The sequence below is a fragment of the Oncorhynchus clarkii genome, chromosome 12 (assembly GCF_045791955.1).
Source record: "Oncorhynchus clarkii lewisi isolate Uvic-CL-2024 chromosome 12, UVic_Ocla_1.0, whole genome shotgun sequence".
Taxonomy (NCBI): domain Eukaryota; kingdom Metazoa; phylum Chordata; class Actinopteri; order Salmoniformes; family Salmonidae; genus Oncorhynchus; species Oncorhynchus clarkii.
Window position 1 is genome coordinate 26,772,814 of NC_092158.1, and position 12,848 is coordinate 26,785,661.

Sequence of the window (12,848 nt, forward strand, 5' to 3'; positions counted from 1 at the left end):
TCACTTCTGTACCAATAATGTACAATTACATAAAGTGTACCATATGTTGAAATCAATATATTTGTAGGGGTTTATGATTTGCCAATACGGTAATGTGGCAATCCACAAGAGTACAAAATAAATACAATTCTGAAATACTAAAAAATATATATTTTTCCATGCAGTCCTGCTTCAATATCTGGACTTGTGCCCTCCATGGGGGTGACATTGAAAGTATCCATAGTGCAAGAAGGCTTATATGCCATTAGTGTGTTCCATTGGAATTGTAAAAAAAACTTTGAAGGATGACACTTCGAAGAGACATCAAGTTTGCTTACTTTCATAAAAAAATGAATGGAACTGGACATGCAGTCAGTTATTTATCCATTGGCACAGCTGATGGATCTCTAACACCGTCTCAAAGTGTTCTGTGGAAGACTAGATTCTAGTGCTATAATTCAGTCCACAGATGTTGGTTTGTCACAGAGTAGCTCGGATGGCTTCATTCCGTAGCACTTTGTACGTGAGCCAATAGAAAACATTGAAGCAAAGGAAAGTCAGAGGGAACACAGCCCTGGATATAGTGTCAATCCTTTTTGCCCGATCTACAAACCGCCTGCGGATGTCATACAGTGGAAACCCAGGAGGTAAGGCCTGAAAGATTGGGGCGTCCATCTCTGGTGGTGCATCTTCTGCTGCTCCATAACTATGGAGAAAATAGGCCTGACTCTGCTCTGCCAGTTCCTGCTCCTAGGAAAGAACACAAGGAAAAGGGTCAAATATGTCTGTCACCCTCAACCTGAAACATTTTCTCCACATTTATTGCCGTATTATAATTATTCAAGTGTGGCAAAGTAAAAAAGGATTTTGTGATGAATACATTTCACATGAGAGAGATTAAACAGATAGCGATGACAACTGTATCACTGTGAGATCTACCATTTTGTTTTTCTAAGTGAACAAACAGTGGACTATCCCCATTAAACTAGACTCCAGTCAATGTGAGAAAAGTAGGAGTTTTTACCCTGGCACAGACACTGCACTGCTGAGGGCCAGACAAGGTCCCCTGGCAGGTGTTGTTGCCTGGCACGTTGTTACCTTTCACTTTGCTGCTCTCACCAGTTCCACTTCCCTGCTGATAGAGCCAGAGCAACATGGAGGTTTAGCAGGCATACGGGAATACTGTGATTCAATCTAAACAAACAACAAGCAGTGACACATTACTGATGACATTCAAGTATGTTAACAGAGTCTGAGAAATACCAACTGAATGTGTAAAGGTTTCAAAATAAGATGAGACTTAGGTAAAACAGTAGACTACCTGGTCCCTGGAACTGATCTAGATGGAGGTGTCAGGGAAAAGTATTGGGAATTTTCATAATACAGTGGAAGGCTAACTTTTGGGTTACTTGTTTATGTTGAGGTCCAAAGTGAAACGGAAAGCCAAGCTGTTGAGTAGAGCAATAATGGCTAGAAGAAGGAAGAAAATGACTTGAATTTAGAACAGATCTGTGGATCTCCCAGCATGATACAACAGCCAGCTGAACTGTGTTGCTGCTGCATAACAGGGCATAGAGGGAATAGCAGGTGACAGCAGCCTGAGGGAGTGGGCTGCACAGGGTCTCGTACTCACAGTTCTCTGCCGCTGTTGTTCTTTGATCTTTTTCCTCAGTCTGAAGAACTCTTTGTGCTGTCGTGAGACAAAGTTCACTGCTGCATACTCGAGCAGTGCAGCAAACACAAAAAGAAGACACACAGCCATCCAGATATCAATGGCCTTCACATAAGACACCTACAAACAGATTAATACGTGTTAGAACTTCAACATGCAGGTAAACAACTGAAATAACCTGTGATGGTTAGGTATTAAGTAGAAAACTGATAACTGGCATTTTCTGAATTAAATCATCTTTTGAAATCAATTTTGATTGAATGTATGTAGCTTGTCCAGCTAGAACACCTGAGCAAAATAAAATATCAAACATTTCCTCTCTTACCTTAGGCAAGGATGCCCTGGACCCAGAGCTTTGTGTTGTCATGGTGAGCACTGTGGTGATACCAAGGCCCACTCTAGCTGGGGCCGCATCCATGTTGATCCAGAAGGATACCCAGGAGAGGATGACAGTTAGCAGGCTGGGGATGTACATCTGGATCAGGTAGTAACCCATCTGTCTCTCCAGGTGGAACTTTACCTCGATGCAGGCGAATTTACCTGCCAGCAGATGCCAGATGGTTACAGATGAAGACATTGTCATTAAGCAAACTGTGGCAATAACATTCCATTGAGAGCCCAGAATCTACCTGTGTTGTAGTGTTTGGTGCAGTAGCCCAAGTCTTTCTCCTCCTTCAACACAAACTGAGGAAGCATCAGGTCATCAGCCACCTGCACAGGGCCAATGTCCAGCCACTGGAAACACAGGTCATTCATGGTGTAGCCAACTAGAGCACAGAGGAGAAGGGAGAACACGGGTTTCTTTTATTCATGATCTAGCCTGCTACAGAGGGAGAGGCAAGTTTATTTATAAAGTTGTCAACATCAAAAGCCTGTCTAGTCAAGTGTAGAGAATGGGGGAAAAGAGGCACCAGGAAGTGAAACTAGCCGAGTGCAAAGAATGGATTAAAAAAAGAGGTAATAGAAAACTCACAGCTTTCCAGCTGCATAGAGCATGTCTGAATGTCCATAGGGAAGTTCATCAGATCCATAGGGCAGGACAGGATCAGAGTTAACCTGACTCACAGAACCAGAAGCACATAGTGAGAGGGTGAATAGAAGACAGGTATGGGGAGCTTTGTACACTAATATTACTTGTGGCCTCAAATTGAGCGTTGATAATTATTGTTACTGATCACATGTTATAAATAACACAATTGTACTCTTATATATCATTATGAGGAGACACTACTGTTTTAGAGACACCGGTCACCTGATACTGTAGAGGACATTCCCATTTTGGAATATCCGCAGCAGTTTGTTGTCTGTGGTGACTTCGTGAAAGTTTGCCCCTTTTTCATTGGCAAAGAAAAGGTCAGGTTTCCAGATGGAGTCCAACATGGAAGGATCCAGGTCCAGAGAGTCATCAGGGTACTCCTTATAGGCCAGTCGTGGGTCATTCCATTGTTGCCGTAGAAACACATTAAGCCGATAGTCCTATGGTAGTTATAGTAGAAAAGAGACAGTCTATTAAAGTGAGCGAACAGCCGCTGTTTGGAGGAAAGGTGGATGAGAAGAAAAAGCCCTCACCATAGTGGTTTCTGTGATGGACCCAAAGCTGTTGATGAACAGGTTGATGGTGACATTCACAGGAGGACCTGAAAAATAGTCCATGAGACACAGCTACTCATCTATACTGCATTATAATTTAATGTGTTTCACTATACTATTTTCTGAAACAGACAATTTTTTCATTGCTTAACCTGTACTGTAAAATGCATTACTCATACAGTACATGTTCATTCATCATTCATACATATTTATTCATATTTCAAGGAAAATATCTGTGGCAGAGCATCTGTGGCAAATAAAAACGGATCTGAAAACATTGTCAGGTCTATTTAATGACGGGATAATATTGTATTCCAGCCCACAATGGAATAAGAACTATTTTACTGTATATACTGAACAAAAATATAAACGCAACATGTAAAGTGTTGGTCCCATGTTTCATGAGGTGAAATAAAATATCCCAGACATTTTCCATAAGCACAAAAAGCTAATTTTTCTCAAATTTTGTGCACAAATTTGTTTACATCCCTGTTAGTGAGCATTTCTCATTTGCCAAGATAACCCATCCACATGATAGGTGTGGCATATCAAGAACCTGGGGATAATAAAAGGCCACCTGTGGCAGACTGCACTAGCATCGATTAGTCCCCGCGATATGCAACTTTTTAGGGAAGTCAGGAACCAATACACGCAGTCAGTCAGGAAAGCAAAGGCTAGCTTTTTCAAACAGAAATTTGCATCCTGTAGCTCTAACTCCAAAAAGTCCATGGAGAATAAGAGCACCTCCTCCCAGATGCCCACTGCACTGAGGCCAGGTAACACTGTCAACAACAATAAATCCACGATAATCGAGAATTTCAATAAGCAATTCCCTATGTCTGGCCATGCTTTCCTCCTGGCTACCACAACCCCAGCCAACAGCTCACCCCCCCCCCGCAGTTACTTGCCCAAGCCTCCCTAGCTTCTCCTTCAGCCAAATCCAGATAGCAGATGTTCTGAAAGAGCTGCAAAACCTGGACCCGTACAAATCAGCTGGGCTAGACAATCTGGACCCTCTCTTTCTAAAATTATCCTCCGCCATTGTTGCAACCCCCATTACCAATCTGTTCAACCTCTCTTTCGTATCGTCCGAGATCCCTAAAGATTGGAAAGCTGCCGCGGTCATCCCCCTCTTCAAAGGAGGTGACACTCTAGACCAAAACTGCTATAGACCTATATCCATCCTATATCCATCCAAGTCTTCGAAAGCAAAATTAATAAACAGATCACTGACCATTTCGAATCGCACCGTACCATCTCCGCTGTGCAATCCGATTTTCGAGCTGGTCACGGGTGCACCTCAGCCACGCTCAAGGTACTAAAATAAATCATAACCGCGATCGATAAGACAGTACTGTGCAGCTGTCTTCATCGACCTGGCCGGGGCTTTCGACTCTGTCAATCGCCGTATTCTTATCGGCAGACTCAACAGCCTTGGTTTCTCAAATGACTGCCTCGCTTGGTTCACCAACTACTTCTCAGACAGCGTTAAGTGTGTCAAATCGGAGGGCCTGTTGTCCGTACCTCTGGCAGTCTCTATGGGGGTACCACAGGGTTCAATTCTTGGGCCGACTATTTTCTCTGTATATATCAACAATGTTGCTCTTGCGGGTGATTCCCTGATCCACCTCTACGTAGACGACACCATTCTGTATACATCTAGCCCTTCTTTGGACACTGTGTTAACTAACCTCCAAACAAGCTTCAATGCCATACAATTCTCCTTCAGTGGCCTCCAACTGCTCTTAAACGCTAATAAAACCAAATGCATGCTTTTCAACGGTTCTGACTTAGAATATGTGGACAACTACAAATAACTAGGTGTCTGGCTAGACTGTAAACTCTCCTTCCAGACTCGTATTAAACATCTCCAATCCTAAATTAAATCTAGAATCGGCTTCCTATTTTGCAACAAAGCCTCCTTCACTGACGCCACCCTCGTAAAACTGACTATCCTACCGATCCTCGACTTCTCAGAAAGATGGATGGCACTGCATCCAGTTATCACAGTGCCATCCGTTTTGTCACCAAAGCCCCTTATACCACCCACCACTGCGACCTGTATGCTCTAGTCAGCTGGCCCTCGCTACATATTCGTCGCCAGACCCACTGGCTCCAGGTCATCTATAAGTCTATGCTAGGTAAAGCAACACCTCATTTGGCCGCCTTTCCTTCCAGTTCTCTGCTGCCAATGACTGGAACGAATTGCAAAACTCGCTGTAGCTGGAGACTTATATTTCCCTCACTAACTTTAAACATCAGCTATCTGAGCAGCTGACCGATCGCTGCAGCTGTACATAGCACATCTGTAAATAGCCCACCCAATCTACCTACCTCATCCCCAATGTCATTTTAGAGAATTTGGCAGTACGTTCAACTGGCCTCACAACTGCAGACCACGTGTAACCACGCCAGCCCAGGACCTCTACATCCAGCTTGTTCACCTGCAGGATCGTCTGAGACCAGCCACTCGGACAGCTGATGAAACTGAGGAGTATTTCTGTTGTTAATAAAGCCCTTTTGTGGGGGAAAAACTCATTCTGATTGGCTGGGCCTGGCTCCCCAGTGGGTGGGCCTGGCTCCCAAGTGAATGGGCCTATGCCCTCCCAGGCCCACCTATGGCTGTGCCCCTGCCCATTCATGTGAAATCCATCGATTAGGGGCTAAATAATTAATTAATTTCAATTGACTGAATTCCTTATATGAATTGTAACTATAACATTTTTGAAATTGTTGCGTTTATATTTTTGTTCAGTATAATAATAATACATTTGTATAAAGCTTTTCATTAGAGTTATTTTTGATACTGTATACTGTATATATACAATAAAAACAACATGCATTTAGAATCAAGGCAGATAAAACAGGAATAGTGTGCTGGGTGCTAAATACATTTTACATTGGGACTAGGACTATCAAAAATTCAGTCTTTAATTCAGGTTTTAAGGCCCGTTTTAAAAGTTCAGAGTGATGGTGCAACTCTCAGATGGCCAGGGAGAGCATTCAATAGGCGAGGGGCAAGGGACCAGAAGGGTCGGTCCCCCATAGTTCGGAGACGTGTCTTGAGGACTTGAAGCAGTAGGGAGTGGCTGGAGCAGAGAGTGCAAGGTGGCTCGCTGATTGAGATGAGGTCGCTGGGCTTTAAATACAAGCATGACCATTTTGAAGTCAATCCTGTAGTTGACCGGTAGTCAGTGGAGTTGGACCAGGATCGGGGTGATATGGTCTGACTTCTTGGTCCTGGTCAGGACCCTGGGCAGCACTGTTCTGGATTAGTTGGATCCCCTGTAGTGATTTGGCTAGGAAGCCCCCAAACAGCGCATTGCCGTAGTCATTCTGAGAGAAGAAGGCGTGGATGAATTTCTATGCATCTGTCTGGGAGAGTGATGGTATAACCTATTGGAAGAGGTCAGAGGAGAACCAGTTCAGAGCTGTTCCAGAGACAGCAGTGTGTTCTCTGAGATGCCACAGGAGGATGATGTGGTGTACAGAGTCAAAAGCAGCACTGAGATGTAAGAGGAGGAGGATGCTAGGAGATCCAGAATCAGCAGCCATCAGCAGGTCATTAGTAACTTTAATCAGAGCTGTTCCGGTGCTGTGCAAGGGCCAGAAGTCAGATTGGAAAAACTTTTACAACTGATTAGAGGACAGATGAGATTGAAGTTGGTTTGCAACCACTTTCTCCAGTACTTTTGATAGGAAGGGGAGGTTGAAGATGGGCCTGTAGTTGGATAGGATGTGCTGGTCAAGGTTGGGTTTCTTCAGTAACGGGGTGACTGCAGCTGTTTTGAAGATTGGTGGTACTGTACCTCTCCAGTCAGCAGGGACTTGTTGATCAGGGTGATGAGAAACATAAGCAGGATTGATGAGCAGGTTTTGAGTAGGGATGTAGGGAGAAGGTGGTGGCCTTTCATTTTAGAGATGATTGACTGCACAGCGGTGGATGTGTTTACACAGTTTATAATGTGGCAAGCTGTCTTGTATTAGATTGAGTAATCACAAACATCCAGGATAAAATGGTTGTCGTTTCCAATATGCTCCCATTAGTACATTGCATCTCTCAACTACTGACATCATAAATATTTAATAATCTAATTTCCTAAGAGGGTATAATTTATTGATTCTACTTTAATTAAATTTGTGTATTTATAGACAATCAGCATGGAGTTACTTTGCATTGCATTCACTGGCATATTTCAGTGATGTGCAGCAAGTATAAAATATATATGATGAGATTTGACCCTTGAGAAATAAAGAGGAACTATGTCAGAGGGAATCTGCTGGCTTCGCTGGCTGTGGAGAAACAGACTGAACTAGGGGCTCTATTCATTCTGATCCCGAGATAACATTTTAAGGTAATTTCCGATTGAGCTGACATGCAGCATATACTGTGAATGCAGTCTCCGCTAAAGCGGGAATATTGCCTTTACATTTCAATCACACTTTAAGGCTGAACTTCTGCGATGCGGATTTAATAGAGCCCAAGGTCTGTGTGTTAACATACACGCAAAATGACACTTTTCTAACCAAAAACAAATGCTCTGAGTAATTCCGGCTTTAAGTATCAAAATAAATCATTATAATATGAAAGTGGAAATCTTTCAGATTTATATCCAATTGTATCTTAAATATATTATTTAAAGCTACTGTACTACAGCCACCTGTTTAGGCTTTACTGTACTGTATCATAATGTGTATAACTGTATATGTATTGTTTTATAATCTACAATGTACTGCATTATACCTTTGAAGTTGGGTCTAATGCGGGCGTCATACCCAGATGTCCTTCCCATGAGTTTATCCAGAAAGTCAGATGGGGAAGGGGCCTTCCCTACCCTGCTAGGTAGCTTCATCTCCTTACAGGACCCAGGCCTGCCAGAGGGGAGGAAGAGGAGCAAACTGTGAGAGGAATGTCAGGAGTAGTATTATCTGGAACTGATGGGCAACTACAGTTTCAGACAGTCATAATAAATGGATGTGATAGAAATAATTTGATTCATAAAAGGTGAAGAGTTACATACTCTGCTCAACAAGTGAGATGCTGCAAAAACATATTTCTTTGAAAATATAAGGTGGGAATAAGAATGGTAGGGACGATATATGCTTTTTGTAATTACTATTTCTTTGTAATCAGCCACAAGCAGTAAAGTAGTGACTATTTTTTGTAATAAAATTGGAATATTAATGTATTACAATTAAGAGATGGTATTTGAGTTGGTGTGATCATTTATATTGATTTTAGTACACACACAGGTCATGTAGCTTTCTCCTTTATGTAGACTGCGTATATCTAATCCCTGGACAAAATCATCTCTCCACTGTGTCTTTCCCAACATTCCAAATCACCTTTCTCCCTCTATCAGCGGTTTTCTTTCATAGATGATCCTACTTTAAGTGTAGGACTTCTACGGTCTAGTCCCAATGCATTAGACTAACAGCAGAATCGTATAAATTTGTTAAGCTAAATGTAGAGTTGTTTATGAATAAATATTTAATACAGGGTAAAAGTCTGCAAAATTTGGAGGAATAACTACGTCATATACCTTTTAGTATACAGTCCAAATAAATATCCTACAGTTATTGGTAATTATTTTACAAAATGCAATGTAAAACATGATTAGCACATCAAAATCAATTTAATATCTATTATACATGTATTATTTTTAGGCACATTTAAAAAAATAATATATTGTAGAACATATGAACCTTTCAAGGTGAAAAAAATGATTTTATTTCTCTGTGATTTTCATATATTTGGGAAAACATTGTACATTTCCCATGGAACAACTTCTCACTTCAAAAGTAGCAGATCTCTATTTCTTCAGTTTGCACAAATGCACATTGAAACAAAATTTTCATTTTTCTTAGTCTCCTTTCAGTTTTACTCAAACAACCACAGGCTATAATAAAACAATAAGTACTTACTAAGCCAAAAGGCAAGACAATTATGTATCTTACCTGCATTGTAGAAAGCAGACCGAGGAAACCCATACCATCCACAGGACTAGTGAAATCATTCTCTGCTAACAGCTCTATGTATAAAATACAAATGGATGAAGAAATGTTTAGAGGCATATAACTCAGTGAAGAGTCTGTGAATCTAGGCTGAGAAACATGGTGTTGCTCCTCTACCCAGACAAATCCATATTGAGCCCTCTGAGCCTCCGGCTCTCTGCAGGTGTAACATCCAAGATGATGCTGGTCTATAATTCAAGGTCTGGGGAAGTTTTGCCATGTGATTTTTTTGTGTTGAAGACCCACAAGCTTTATGTCTTTTTCATAGCCAAATGCATGCTCCAGGAATTACAGCAGGAATATTTAAAGAGACGGCAGCATTTGAGACCTCTTTTTTATAAATTTTTTAGTCAGTGAGTCTTTAAAGTTCCAATATTTTGAGACTTAATCTTATGATGGCTTTAGACTTTCATAAACAGTTTGGATCCACAGTCAAGGCATTTTCTATTAAATAAATACCTTTTTTCACCTAAAAAGAAAAACACAGTAACAGAGAACATGGACATACATTCCCCAAATATATATTCACTGAACAAAATTTAAACGCAACATGTAGTGTTGGTCCCATGTTTCATGAGCTGAAAAAATAAATCCCAGAAATGTTCCATATGCGCATATTTCTCTCAAATGTTGTGCACAAATTTGTTTACATCCCTGTTAGTGAGCATTTCTCCTTTGCCAAGATAATCCATCGACCTTGATAGGTGTGGCATATCAAGAAGCTGATTAAACAGCATGGCCATTACATAGGTGCACCTTGTGCTGGGGGACAATAAATTGCCACTTTAAGAGGTGCAGTTTTTCCACACAACACAATGCCACAGATCTTAAGTTAAGGGAGCGTGTAATTGGCATGCTGACTGAAGGAATGTCAACAAGAGCTGTTGCTAGAGAATTGAATGTTAATTTCTCTACCATAAGCCCCCTCCAACGTCATTTTAGAGAATTTGGCAATACGTACAAACGGCCTCACAACCGCAGACCACATGGGGGGTATTTCTGAGGAGTATTTGTGTCTGTAATAAAACCCTTTTATGGGGAAACACTCCTTCTGATTGGCTGTGCCTGGCTCCCCAGTGGGTGGGCCTATGCCCTCCAAGGTCCACCAATGGCTGCATCCCTGCCCAGTCATGTGAAATCCATAGATTAGGGCCTAATTCATTTATTTCAATTGACTGATTTCCTTATATGAACTGTAACTCAGTAAAATCTTTGAAATTATTGCATTTATATTTTTATTAAGTATATTTCTAGATACAAGTCTACCTCCATTATTAAAATAATTAATTTCAAGAATGTATTAAATAAACATTAATTGGTAAAAGGATTTTGAAATATTCAAGAATGAAGAGGGGCACTCAAGGCAGTTAAGCAGACAAATTAAAGAATAAAGGGCACAACATTGTTATCAAAAGGAAAGTACTTTCAAAGTGTACAATACAAAAGGGAAAGACATTTTGTATATTTCTTTCTCATGAGAAGTTCTCTCGACTAGTTAATTAAACTATCCCTCGAAGGGATACGTTTTCTGTTCACAGGTTAATTACTTGTCTCTTTCAACACCTAGATAAATTATCACACCTTTGGAGGAACTCAGTAGTAACAGTCAGACATAAAGCGGCAATACATTTCACACATTACTTTAATAATTACGCCTATGGCAGACTATCTTAGCAAAAGCGATGCTAGCTGTACCTCACACGTGTTAAGACAGTTCCTTCACATCTGTAAAAACTTTCCCGCCTTCCCACAGGGAGGTGTTTAAGAGCCAGTGTCAGCAGATTGGGAGAGAATTTTTTTTTATTTAAAATCATGCAAGTTTTCTGCATGTAAAAACAGTTCCAGTTCCATAGTGGTTAAGTAGGCCAGCTTTAATTTTAATGTGGCAGCCTTCTGTAGAGTATAAAGTTATACTGCAGACCTACTTTCCCAGTGAGTGGTTCTGTATGCTGTAGCCCACAGGTCAGGCGCCCTTGGAGCAGGACTGCCTGTTCCCATCCACTCTGAGGAGAGCCATGGCACTAACCTGAGAGCTCCCAGGACAGGAACAGTCTGTGGGAGCAGTGCAGGCAGGTGAGCAGTGACTGTTGGGAATGGATCTTTTGTTAAACAAAACAGTCTCAACATGGTAAGCCACTGCATAAGAGACTCCATATTTGAGCTTGTGTGATTTAATTACCAACATTTAAACAATGTGAAACCATGTTATAATACAAGTTCTCTTGGAAATGTATCAAGGGACTTTAGTGCTTACAGTCCATATCAGAACCAGTTCTCCTAACGGAGTGATAACATCTTAGGAAATAAAAATGCAAATGGTAGGATAATTTCAATTTAAAAACATGTTTATTGCAGCCTTTAACAATAGGAGCTGCTCTGATCACACTGAAAAACAACCTCTATGTACCAGTATGTTGTCAGGCTTGCACACCGTCACCTGTATTCCCGGGATGGACAATTTCACCTTGATCACAAAACGCAACAGAATAGATCTGGAGATATGGGGGCGGCATTCATTCTATATAGAATGATTAGACTGATCGACATTGGGAATATTTCTACTCACTATCTTGAATAGAAAACAAGAAAAAAACATGCATGTGATAGAAATTACAAACATGACAATATTCCAGCGACATTAAAATGTACAGAGTAGATTTGTGTCCAGAGATTCTCCCTTTTCAAGTGCACCATCATAGTGGGGTCTGCCAAAGCCTGGCGATGACTGTGAAAGTTCAAAGCCTTTATGAGTAGTGACAGCACACGTCTCTCCCAGCATAGGCTCAGCCTCCCCAGAGGAGAGAAGACTCAGTCGTCGTGAATGTTGAAGAGCTTAGCCACTTCATTCAGATCGGCATGTTCCTCTCCATCTTTGATGATCTGCAAAGACAAGAATGCAAAGCAGTCTATATTTAACTGCGTTCAACATCACTTAAGTGACATGGAGCGGGTTAAAGAACAGAGAAAATATGTATCCTCTGATATTTGTGACAGTTCACACCTTCCTTGCAACGGGCATTCTGTTGAACACGTTCCACAGGATAATGCCCACCACCACTTTGTCTCGCAGATAGAAGATCACTCCTTTCCCGTAGTTGTCCTTCTGCTCGAGTACTGGAGGGGGTTCAGGGGTGGAGGAGGCTACAGGGCTACTGGCCGTCCCCTCAGTCTCACTCTCCGAACGGATTCCAGTTCCTATCGGGATAGGAAAGACGCTCAGTCTATGTCTTTAAAACAATTGTTGGGGGGGGGGGTTTAAAAGTTGAGTTGATTTGTAAAACAGAGGTCCTTCTGTAGAATCAAATAGTTGTCGGCACATGCTTTGTAAACAACAGGTGTAGACTAACAGTGAAATGCTTACTTACAGGCCCTTCCCAACAATGCAGAGATGAAAAAATTAAAAAATGATACCGCGAGGAATGATTACACAATGAGCAACGATAACTTGGCTATATACACAGGGTAATAGTACCGAGTCATTGTGCAAGGTAAGAGGTAGATATGTACATATAGGTAGGTGTAAAGTGACTAGGCAACAGGATAGATAATAAACAGTAGCAACAACGTATGTTATGAGTCAAAAGAGTTAATG

General features: G+C 41.3%; 2 protein-coding genes across 8 annotated transcripts in view; both read right to left on the reverse strand.

Annotated features, from left to right (window-relative positions):
- Positions 1–9,258, reverse strand: LOC139422935 (glycine receptor, alpha 4b). The gene is made up of 10 exons (XM_071174426.1): positions 9,200–9,258; positions 7,986–8,113; positions 3,221–3,288; positions 2,904–3,127; positions 2,625–2,707; positions 2,281–2,418; positions 1,977–2,191; positions 1,613–1,771; positions 1,004–1,114; positions 1–729 (listed from the first exon to the last, which is right to left on the reverse strand). Exons 1-10 carry the CDS (start codon positions 9,256–9,258, stop codon positions 460–462), a joined length of 1,455 nt encoding a protein of 484 aa, XP_071030527.1. The 3' UTR covers positions 1–459.
- LOC139422934 (apoptosis inducing factor mitochondrion associated 1) overlaps positions 8,945–12,848 on the reverse strand; it is a 21,024-nt gene continuing 17,120 nt past the window's right edge. For 3 of the 7 annotated variants that reach the window (XM_071174422.1, XM_071174421.1, XM_071174420.1), the window contains 2 exons: positions 12,258–12,451; positions 10,303–12,136 (listed from right to left, as the gene is read on the reverse strand). In XM_071174422.1, coding sequence (XP_071030523.1) covers positions 12,065–12,136; positions 12,258–12,451 — 266 coding nt within the window. In that variant the 3' untranslated portion in view covers positions 10,303–12,064. Of the gene's footprint in view, positions 12,137–12,257; positions 12,452–12,848 lie in introns of all 7 variants that reach the window. The other 4 variants (XM_071174425.1, XM_071174419.1, XM_071174423.1 and 1 more) reach the window with 4 other exon arrangements.

Coding starts and splice junctions, on each gene's coding strand:
- LOC139422935 (XM_071174426.1), bottom strand. CDS start 9,258: ATGATTTCACTAGTCCTGTGGATGGTATGGGTTTCCTCGGTCTGCTTT. Junction 2,419..2,624: donor CTCTATGCAGCTGGAAAGCT/GTGAGTTTTCTA, acceptor TCTGTGCTCTAG/TTGGCTACACCATGAATGAC. Junction 2,192..2,280: donor CACCAAACACTACAACACAG/GTAGATTCTGGG, acceptor ATCTGCTGGCAG/GTAAATTCGCCTGCATCGAG.